This window comes from Myotis davidii, unplaced genomic scaffold, assembly GCF_000327345.1.
Source record: "Myotis davidii unplaced genomic scaffold, ASM32734v1 scaffold1144, whole genome shotgun sequence".
NCBI lineage: Eukaryota > Metazoa > Chordata > Mammalia > Chiroptera > Vespertilionidae > Myotis > Myotis davidii.
Window position 1 is genome coordinate 280,365 of NW_006294766.1, and position 11,197 is coordinate 291,561.

General features: G+C 42.7%; 1 protein-coding gene across 5 annotated transcripts in view; it reads right to left on the reverse strand.

The window, feature by feature from the left end:
* ST3GAL6 (ST3 beta-galactoside alpha-2,3-sialyltransferase 6) overlaps window positions 1-11,197 on the reverse strand; it is an 87,063-nt gene that overhangs the window by 34,579 nt on the left and 41,287 nt on the right. For all 5 annotated transcript variants that reach the window (XM_006769282.2, XM_015567554.1, XM_006769283.2 and 2 more), the window contains one exon: window positions 2,724-2,801. In XM_006769282.2, the coding sequence (XP_006769345.1) occupies window positions 2,724-2,801 (78 nt within the window). The remainder of the gene's footprint in view (window positions 1-2,723; window positions 2,802-11,197) is intronic.

The window sequence follows — 11,197 nt, forward strand, 5'->3', positions numbered from 1 at the left end:
TAGAGGCCCAGTGCACAAAAATTTGTGCACTTGGGGTGGGGGGAGGCCCTCAGCCCGGCCTGTGCCCTCTCGCAGTCTGGGACTCCTTGGGGGATGTCCATCTGCTGGCTTACGCCTGCTCCCTGGGGGATGGGTCTAAGCTGGCAGTCAGACATCCCTCTGGAAGCCCAGGAGCCCACAGGGGATGTCCACTTGCCGGCAGGGAGCAGGCCTAAACTGCAGTTGGACATCCTTAGCTCTCCTGAGGAGGCGGGAGAGGCTCCCACCACCACCGCTGTCCTGGCAGCCATTAGCCTGGTTTGTTGCTGAGCAGAGCTCCCCCTGTGGGAGTGCATTGACCACCAAGGGACAGCTCTGCATTGAGCGTCTGCCCCCTGGTGGTCAGTGTGTGTCATAGTGACCAGTTGTTCTGCTGTTAGGGTCAATTTGCATATTACCCTTTTATTATATAGGATAGAGGCCTGGAGCACGGGTGGGGGCTGGCTGGTTTGCCCTGAAGGGTGTCCTGGATCAGGGTGGGGGTCCTGCTTGGGTGCCTGGCCAGCCTGGGTGAGGGGCTGAGGGCCGTTTTCAGGCTGGCCACACCCCCTTCAGGATGGGGGGTCCCCACTGGGGTGCCTGGCTAGCCTGGGTGAGGGGATGATGGCTTTTTCCAGACTGACCAAGCCCCCCAGCAGGGACCCTCACCCCATGTGGGTGTAGCCAGCCTGGGTGAGGGGCTGAGGGCCATTTTCAGGCTGGCCACACACCCCTGACAACCCAAGCTCCCAGCCTCTCCTTTTTTCTTTTTCTTTTTTTTCTGGGATTTATTTATCTTCTATAATTGAAACTTTGTAGCCTTGATTGGAGCCCAGGTCAGGGCAGGCAGGAAGCTTGGCTTCCTCCATCACTGGGGGCAACCCAAGCCTCTTGCTCGCTCCAGCTCCGTGGCCACCGCCATCTTAGTTGGGTTAATTTGCATAACTGCTCCTGATTGGCTGGTAGGCGTGGCTTGTGGGTGTGGCTTGAGCATAGCAGAGGGACAGTTAATTTGCATGTTTATCTTTTATTATATAGGATGTATCGTATTACATTACATTTCTGCTATTGTTACATCTACGAACGAACGCTTGGAGTGGTCAGTAAAGTCTATGAGTCAGTTTAGACAGAAACTGAAGCTATGAGAAGTGAAGTAACTAGACAGTATTACGGCGGTCACTGACCCGTATCTGACAAAGCTGAGATCCACATTAATTGTTTACAGCACTTCAGGCAACACCTCCCGGTTTCTTTCCTAGCAGAGCTGCTCCTGATTTCTCCTTGCAGAGGAGTTTGCACCACCCCCAGAGAGTACAACTCACGGGACAAATGCCAAATCTACTTGTCCATTAGGCTGCAGACTTCTGCACCTACTGAGCAAAGCTTCATAAATACTTTAACCCCTTAGGGTTTTCTCAGGAAGGAAATAAAGTTGAAGAATACCTTGATTCTAGAGTAGCATTTTAAAGCTTCAGTCTGCAGCCCACAGGTGGTTCATGAAATCAATTTTGTGACTCATGATCAACAGTTTTTTACTGATTTCACAGAGGAAGGGAGAGAGAGAAAGAGATAGAAACATCAGTGATGAGAGAGGATCATTGATAGGCTGCCTCCTTCACGCCCTCTTCTGGAGATGGAGCCCGCATCCCCAGGATTTTCACTAACCGGGAATCGAACTATGGCCTCCTGGTTCATAGATCAAACACTTAAATATTAAATAGTCTCTTTATTATTTTTTTAAGTAAATAGAACAGAATACAGGGCATCTTGAGTAAGAAAGGTAAAAATTCTTTCTTCTCATTGTAAATATGCATGTATACTAAATTATAAAAGTAAAATGTACTTTTTCCTATAGGTCATGGTCAAAAAAGTATAAGATCTCTCTTCAAGTCTTTCAGTGGCCCTAACCAGACATCCCCCATGGACAGACTACAAGCAGTGGTGGCTCACCTATAACCATATGCAGAAATAGTTTATATATCTGCAGGTTTCCAGAGAGTTGGTTGATTTTAATGGGATCTGCAGCTTCCTAAAGGTAAAGAACTAGTATTGGAAAGGTGCAATAATATAATAAAACAAAATAAAAATATAAAATGTGACTTTTATCCTTAATAGGTAAGATGTTAAAAAAAAAAACCTCACGCCTGTTTTATACAATTAATCATGCCCAGACTAGATAATTATTATCTAGAATCATCTTGACTAACCTGTTAAAATTGAGGTGACAGAGGCAAAAATTATTTGTGGATAGAAGAGTAAATTCCCTACAAGTCCTGACAGCCATAATGAACAATCATTATTACAGTCTATATAGATGAATGCGTAGTAGTTCATTAATAGTCAGTGAAAGTTTTAACTGAAAAACTTAACCTAGAAGTGAGGGGGAAGAAGCCACAAGTAAGGATGGAAAATAACATGGGGACACAAGGTGGGGGGATAAAACCTTAAAACACAGTTCACTTTTCTATGATCCAACCAAACAGACCTCCCTAATCTCACCTGTGTGAAAGCAACACCGGTCTGACTTTTCCTAAAATGTATGACTAAGCACAAAAGGAGATGGGAGAGTCAAGCTCTTCCTTAAATGTAGGGTGTCCACGTCAAATCGCTAAGCTTTGTGTGGGAAGGAAGTAAGCCAGTGTAACTGGAAATGATTGCAAACGCACGCCAAACACTTTGCATGCCAGTTTCTTTCATGGGTTTACCTCAGGAGAGAGGCAAATGCTGGCTTTGATGAACACAGCTGGACCTTATTTCTTCGTTTCATTTCCACAGGTGGCATCCTGTAAGACAGAAAGCATCGGTCAGAAAGCAGAGCCAGGCAGCAGGCCTAGAAGGAAGCAAACGGCCTGGGAGCTCAGTGCCATTACTGAGCCGCCTTTCAGGCAGGAAATAAATGTCCTCACAGCAGCCCCGAGCTATGACAGCACCTCCTCCAAGTCCTGTGCACATGTGAGGATTTCTGGATGCAAGGTAAGGGAGGTGGGAAAGGCAAAGTACTGAGCGGCCCAAGGTGAACTGAAGGGCGCTCTAGAAGGGCTTGGATTACTGTGCCGGGGAAGCCACAATCTGGCTCTTTTCAGACGTCCCCCAATGCCTGACAAACCTAGTTGACCCTCAGTGCACACGGCTATCTGGGTCCTCCCTGCCACACGTGGGGACGCTGGCCAGCAGCAACCAGCAGCTGCCACAGAAACAATGACCTGAGCAGGTGGCACTCACCCTGCCTCGTGATCTGGTGACTCCACAAGTCACACTGCTTAGAGTCATGTCTAACTCTCCTCTGTGCTTGGCACAGGTGAGGCCTGTGTGTCTCCTGAATGGAGCACTTGTCTCCACAATTTGAAAGGGTATTGTGCGAGGCAGAGAAAACAAAAATAAAGGAAGGGGATAGGGTGGCAGGTGCCAGGCTTCGTCAGGAGAGCAGTAAACAGCTTAATACAAAAACATTCGTGGTCATCCATTATGTGATGAATTAATCCTGTGGTCGGCAAACTGCGGCTCTTGAGCCACATGCGGCTCTTTGGCCCCTTGAGTGTGGCTCTTCCTAAGCCTTAGGTGTACTCTAATTAAGTTAATAACAATGTACCTACCTATATAGTTTAAGTTTAAAAAATTGGGGCCCAAACCGGTTTGGCTCAGTGGATAGAGCGTCGGCCTGTGGACTGAAGGGTCCCGGGTTCGATTCCGGTCCAGGGCATGTACCTGGGTTGCGGGCACATCCCCAGTGGGAGATGTGCAGGAGGCAGCTGATCGATATTTCTCTCTCATCGATGTTTCTAGCTCTCTGTCTCTCTCCCTTCCTCTCTGTAAAAAAATCAATAAAATATATTTTAAAAAAATTGGCTCTCAAAAGAAATTTCAATCGTTGTACTGTTGATATTTGGCTCAGTTGACTAATGAGTTTGCCGACCACTGTCCTATACTGACCTCCTGAAAGACACCTGAGGAGGCAGGCTAGAAGTGACTCATTTAAAGCTACTAGGGATTGGTTTGATAAATTTAAGAAAAGAGGTATTTATATATAAGGAAGATTAAAACAGGGAATTATTTGGGGGTCTGCACCCAATTAATTCAATTGACATTCTTTCTACCGGGAAAAAATGATTCAGTTTTGAACAAATTGCTTCTTGAACAGATTTCCAGAATGAGTTAAGTTTGAGAACCAAGGTTCCACTGTAGTTTTTAAGGGAGCAAGTTCACAGCAGCACCTATTTGAGGTAATTTCCTACTGTGCTTTCTGTGACTGGAGTAAAGCATTAACTCAGGAGTGACACGAACATTCCTCAAATCCTGATGACAAAAGACTGTGCTGGTCCTAGCTGGGTAGCTCAGTTGGTTAGAGCATCATCCAGATATGCCAAGGTTACAGGTTTGATCACCCGTCAGGGCACATACAAGAATCAACCAAAGGACCCTGAAGAATTATGCCACACTATTCTGCTCTCTGAGATCTTCTGAGGAAGTGACATTTAAGGAAATCTTACTGAGGGTCACTGAAGAGGACTCTAGAAGCTGAAAAGGTTGATAGTCACAGAAGGTTTTGTAAAAGCAATGCAACAGCGGGTGACACAGTTCGCAGCCTAGAAGGGCAGAGGACGCCTGGAGAATGGTAGGATCAGGATCTGGGCTGAAGAGAGTCTCGTGAGCACTGGGACGAGAGGGTTAGAAGGAACCTGCGCTGCACCAAGTCCGCATCCAGTGAAGGCTGGTGTAAAACCTGACTGTGGGAAGGAAGTCCACAGGGCTGATGGTGGCAGGGGATTCTAGCTCTAAGTCCATACCTGCGAGAGGCTGAGCCCAGAGAGGTGGCCTGAAGAACTGCCAGAGCCATGCAGTGCCAGGGGGCTGTAAACTAGCAGTCGTGCAGCTGTTTTGCCTCTGTTTGGTCTTTGCTTTTATTCGCTAAACCCAGTTCATAGGACCTTTCACATGCAAACACTCATCTATGACTGTGGTTCAGGTGGAGGTGTGGACTTGTGGAATCTGGGGAAAGGCTGAGGAGGAGAGCTGGTCAGGGAGAGGTAACTAGGAGTCTGGCACTAGGATATTCCTGACCCTCTGGACCTAAGCAGCCATTTTTCTCCTGAAAAGTCAGCCCCTCCCAGCAGCCTCAAGGGAAAAAATACAGCCACACTGAGACTAAACCCTGAGCAGAACAAAGGACACAAAAAATCTGAAGAGCCCTGAAGAGCCCTCGGGGACTGGGTGGAAGAAAGGTCTTTCAGTCCCAGAAAGTAATACAATACCTTCCCTACCTATAGCCCTGTCAGAATCAGCCACTTGAGGGATTATGATTGACAGCAGGGAGATAGGCTAAGTGGGCAGATTGGTCTCACCTGCTTGCAGGCAAGGCTGTGGAAATAGACACAAAGAGAGGAGCAGTGGATCACTTGGAACTTCAACATGGTGCTGACTACCTAACAGGAAACTGATAAGTGACAAAAGAATGGGATCTTAAACCAGCCCCCATGGGGCATTAAAACTTGGCTGAAACAAATGACACTTCACTTTTTCATTTTATTTTATTTTTCTTTATCTTTTACTTAAAATTTTTTTCTTCTTTATTTTCTTAGTTTATTAGTTTTTACTTTTTTCACATTTTTTCTTCATTCTATTTTTATTTTTCTAGGTATCTGTTATTTGCATTTTTTGGTTTATCTGTTTGTTCTGTGGTGTTTTCTATCCATATATTTTTTCTTCCTTTGCCTTCTTTCTCTTTTACCTTTTCTTCTTTTTTCCATATCATTTTTGCTCTCATTTTGCTCTTTTAATTCTCTTTTCTCTGGTCACTTAGAGTGGGGTTATTGGTCGTGAGTACATTCGTGATTTGTTCCCTTTGTGTCGTGTCTTATTGAGTTGTATTTTGTGCTGTTTGGTCAACGTGGTAGAGAGCGAGCCATACAACCAGACACCCCGAGAGGACTCTCCATCCACAAACAGGACAATAACAATCAAGACCCAACTACACAAAGAGAACCCAAATATCCCAAGAAGGGGGCATCCCTAGAATACCCATCCTAAAATACCAGAGAGATTGCATCACTGGGTCCCACAAAATATCCACTATATAACAAAAACTCAAAAAATCTGGGTGGTATAGCAGTTTGATCTAATACATAGAAACAATCACAAAGAAACAGCAAAAATGGGGAGACAAAGAAACAACCCCCATTGCAGAAAAGAAGTAATCACAGAAAAGGAAATAAACAAAATGGAGGCAAGCAATTTATCAGAGAAAGAATTCAGAGCAATGGTTATAAGGACACTGAAAAGGATGGAAGACAAATTCAACAACATGTGGAAGAATCAAGAGGAAATGAAGAATGTTATAGCCACAATAAAGAACACAATAGAAAGCATCAACAGTAGACTAGAAGAAGCTGAGGACTGCATCAGTGAGTTAGAAGACAAGGTACAAAACACCACCCTAGCACAGGAGTAACTGGAAAGAAAACTTAAAAAGCAGGAGGAGAGCCTAAGGGAGCTTTGGGACAACAGGAAATGAAACAACATCAGCATAATAGGGTTTCCAAAAGGAGAGGAAGCAGAGCAAAGAATAGAAAACCTGTTTGAAGAAATAATGACAGAAAATGTCCCTAATATTGAGAAGAAAAAAGCCACACAAGTCCAAGAAGCACACAGGGCACCATACAAGAAGAACCCCAAAAGACCGAAACAAGACATATCATAATTAAACTGACAAACATCAATGACAAAGTGAGAATCTTAAAGGCTGCCAGATAGAGACAGAAAGTTATCTACAAGGGATCTCCTATTAGAATATCAACTGATTTCTCAACAGAAACACAACAAGCCAAAAGGAATGGAATGAAATATACAAAGTGATGCAAAGCAAGGGATTTAATCCAAGAATTAGTGTCCAAAAATGGGCAAAGTGAGTTTATTACCAACAAGGAAGTAATGCAAGAAATGCTAAAGGGACTACTATAAAAAGCAGAAATCTAGGGAAGGAACACAGGCATAAAGAATGAAAATGGTGACAAACAAGTACCAATTAATAATAACCTTAAATGTAAATGGATTAAATGCTCCAATCAAAAGACCTAGGGTAGCTGTATGGATAAGAAAACATGACGCTTATATTTGCTGTCTACAAAAGACTCACTTCAGAACAAAGGACTCACACAGACTGATAGTAAAGAGATAGGAAAAATTTTTTCAGGCAAATGGAAATGAAAAAAAAAGCTGGGGTAGCAATACTTATATCTAACAAAATAGACCTGAAAGTGAAGGACATAACAATAGATAAGGAGGGCCACTTCATAATACTAAAGGGATCGATACAATAAGAGGATATAACTCTGGTAAGCATATGTATATGCACCCAATACAGGAGCACCCAAATATATAAAAAAAATTCTGGAAGGTATCAAGGGATAGATCTACAGCAATACAATCACAGTAGGGGACTTTAATACCCCATTGACACCACTGGATAATCCACTAAACAAAAAATCAGCAAAGAAACAGCAATCCTAAATGCCTCACTAGATCAGATGAAATTGACACTGTCAGAACACTTCACCCCAAAGCTACAGAATGTATATTCTTCTCAAGTGCACATGGGACATTTTCAAGATAAACCACATATTAGGACACAGGCAAAGTATCTTCAAATTCAAGAAAGTAGAAATCATATCAAGCATCTTCTCAGATCACAATGGCATAAAATCAGAAATCAACTACAATTAAAACAATGAAAAAAAATCACAAAACAAGATTGATGAATGTCTAGCCAGGCTCACCAAGAAGCAAAGAGAGAGGACCCAAATAAATAAATTCAGAAATGAAAGAGGTGAAATAACAACTGACACCACAAACATACAAAGTATTATTAAAAAAATATGAACAACTCTACTCCAATAAACTGGACAACCTAGACGAAATAGACATATTCCTAGAAAAATACAAGCTTCCAAGACTCAATCAGGAAGAATAAAAATATCTTAATAGACCAATAACTACTGGTGAAATTGAAACAGTAATAAAAAAAACTTCCAACAAACAAAAGCTCTGGACTGGACAGTTTCACAGGGAAGTTTTACCAAACATTCAAAGAAGAACTAAAACCTATCCTCAGACTGTTCAAAAAAATTTAAGAGGATGGCACACTTCCAAGCTCTTTCTATGTAGCTAGTATTACCCTAATCCCAAACCAGATAAAGACACTACAAAGAAAGAGAATTACAGGCCAATATCCCTGATAAACATAGATGCTAAAATCATCAACAAAATTCTAGCACATTGGATCCATCATTACATTAGAAAGATCATACACCAATAAGAGGGATTTATTCCAGGGATGCAAGGCTGGTACAATATCTGCAAATAAATAAATGTTATACATCACATAAACAAACTGAGAGGCAAAAATCACATAATCATATCGCTTGACACAGAAAAGGCCTTTGACACAATCCAACACCTTTTCCTGATAAAAACTCTCAGCAAAGTGGGAATAGATGGATCATACCTCAACATAATAAAAGACTTCTATGACAATCCTACAGCCATCATAGTCAATGGGCAAAATCTAAAACCATTTCCCCTAGGAACAAGATGTGGATGCCCACTCTCACCACTCCTGTTTGACATAGTACTGGAAGTGCTAGCCATAGAGATTAGACAAGAGTAAAATAATAAAAGACATTCATATTGGAAAAGAAGTAAAACTCTCATTATTCACAGATGACATGAAAGACTCCATCAAAAAACTATCAGACTTCATAAATGAATTCAGCAATGCAGCAGGATACAAAATTAACACTCAGAAATCTATGGCATTTTTATACACCAATAATGAACTCACAGAAAGAGAAACTAAAAAACAAAAACAAAAAACAATCCCATTTACCATTGCAACAAAAAATTAAGATACCTAGGAATAAAGTTATCTAAGGAGGTAAAACACCTATACCTGGAAAACTACAGGTCACTAAAAAAAGAGATAGAGAAAGACATAAACAAATGGAAGAACATACTGTGTTCATGGATTGGTAGAATCAACATCATTAAAATGTCCATACTACCCAAAGCAATCTATGGATTTAATGCACTCCCCGTTAAATAACAACGGCATATTTCACAGACCTAGAACAAATTCTCCAAAAATTCATATGGAATAAAAAATAAAAACGCTGAATAGCTGCAGCAATCCTTTGAAAGAACAAAGTTAGAGGAATCACAATACCAGATATACAGAATACCAGAATCACAATACAGCTATACTACAAAGCTACTGTTCTTAAAACTGCCTGAACTGGCACAAGAACAGACATATAGACCAATGGAACAGAACAGAGAACCCAGAAGTCTACCCAAACCATTATGCTCAATTAATATTTGACAATGGAGGCAATATCATACAATGGAGTCAAGACAGTCTCTTCAATAAATGGTGTTGGGAAAATTGGACAGATAACATGCAAAAAAATGAAACTAGAACACTAATTTACACCATACACAAAAATAAACTCAAAATGGATAAAGGACTTAAATGTAAGACAGGAAACCATAAAAATCTTAGAAGAATCCATAGGCCACAAAATATCAGACATATGTTTTAGCAATATTTTTACCAGTACAGCTCCTAGGACAATGGAAACTAAGGAGAAAATAAACAAATGGGACTACATGAAAATAAAAAGCTCTGCACAGCAAAAGAAACCATCAACAAAACAAGAAAGTCCACGGCATGGGAGAACATATTTGCCAATGTTACCTCCAATAAGGTTTTAATCTCCAAAATTGACAGGGAACTCATACAACTTAACAAAAGGGAGATAAACAATCCAATCAAAAAATGGGCAAAGGACCTCAATAGACCCGTTTTAAAGAGGACATACGGAAGGCCAAGAGACATGAAAATACTAGAGGCCCAGTGCATGAAATTTGTGCACTGGTGGGGGGTCCCTCAGCCCAGCCTGCCCCCTCTCACAGTCCAGGAACCCTCAGGGAATGTCCTACTGACAGCTTAATGTCTTAAGCCATAGTCTGGCCTCCCTCTATGGGAGGTGACCAGCTGATCAGGGGAAGGCACCACCCCCATCTCCCCACTGCTGCTGCCACTGCCGGCTGCTATAGCCACCAAGGTGTTTTCATCAACACGGACTCAAGGAAAGACAGAGAGAAACATCAATATGAGAGGGACACTTTGATTGGTTGCCTCCTGCATGAGCCCCGACCTGGGCCCCGGTCAGGGAGGAGCATGCAACCTAGGTATATGCCCTTGATCAGAATTGAACCCAGACTCTGTGGTCCACAGGCTGAGGCTCTATCCATTGAGCCAAATTGACTAGGGCAGGGGTGGGCAAACTTTTTGACTTGAGGGCCACAATGGGTTCTTAAATTGGACCGGAGGGCCGGAACAAAAGCATGGATGGAGTGTTTGTGTGAACTAATATAAATTCAAAGTAAACATCATTACATAAAAGGGTATGGTCTTTTTTTTTTTTAGTTTTATTCATTTCAAACGGGCCAGATCCAGCCCGCGGGCCGTAGTTTGCCCACGGCTGGACTAGGGCAAGATATGACATTTCTTAGCCCCTTCAGCAGCAGACCTTCATTTTTTCCTTCAGGAGTGAGATGGAAAAACCCTTGATGACTTTCTTGAATTCTTACTACCCAAGTTACCAAGAACATTGTGAGTGGCATACAGGGAGCTTAGCCAATAAGCTGTCAGAAAAGGTGTTTCCTCTGTAGGTCACGTACAGAGACAGGACTGCTGGTGCGCTGTCTCCCAGCTGGGGCAGGCCGCCCTGTGTGTTGTGTCTTTGCTCCGGCCCACCTCCCTGTGTGTTGTGTCTCCGCTCTGGGCCCGCCCCCAGCCCCAGCTGTGCTGTGGCCATTGGGGCTGGGAGCGGCATGCAGTACCCTTCTACCCATCTGAGTGCACATCTTCCTCCTGAGACGGTCTTGACTGTTACTGTGTCCTGACTAATTTGCATATTACTTCTTTATCTATATAGATGCTCAAAGTCACTAATCATCAGAGAGATGCAAATCAAAATGACAATGAAGTACCATCTCACACCTGTCAGAATGACTATCATCAACAAATCAACAAATGACAAGTACTGGAGAGGATGTGGAGAAAAAGGAACACTTGTGCACTGCTGGTGGGAATGCTGACTGGTGCAGCCACTATGGAAAACAA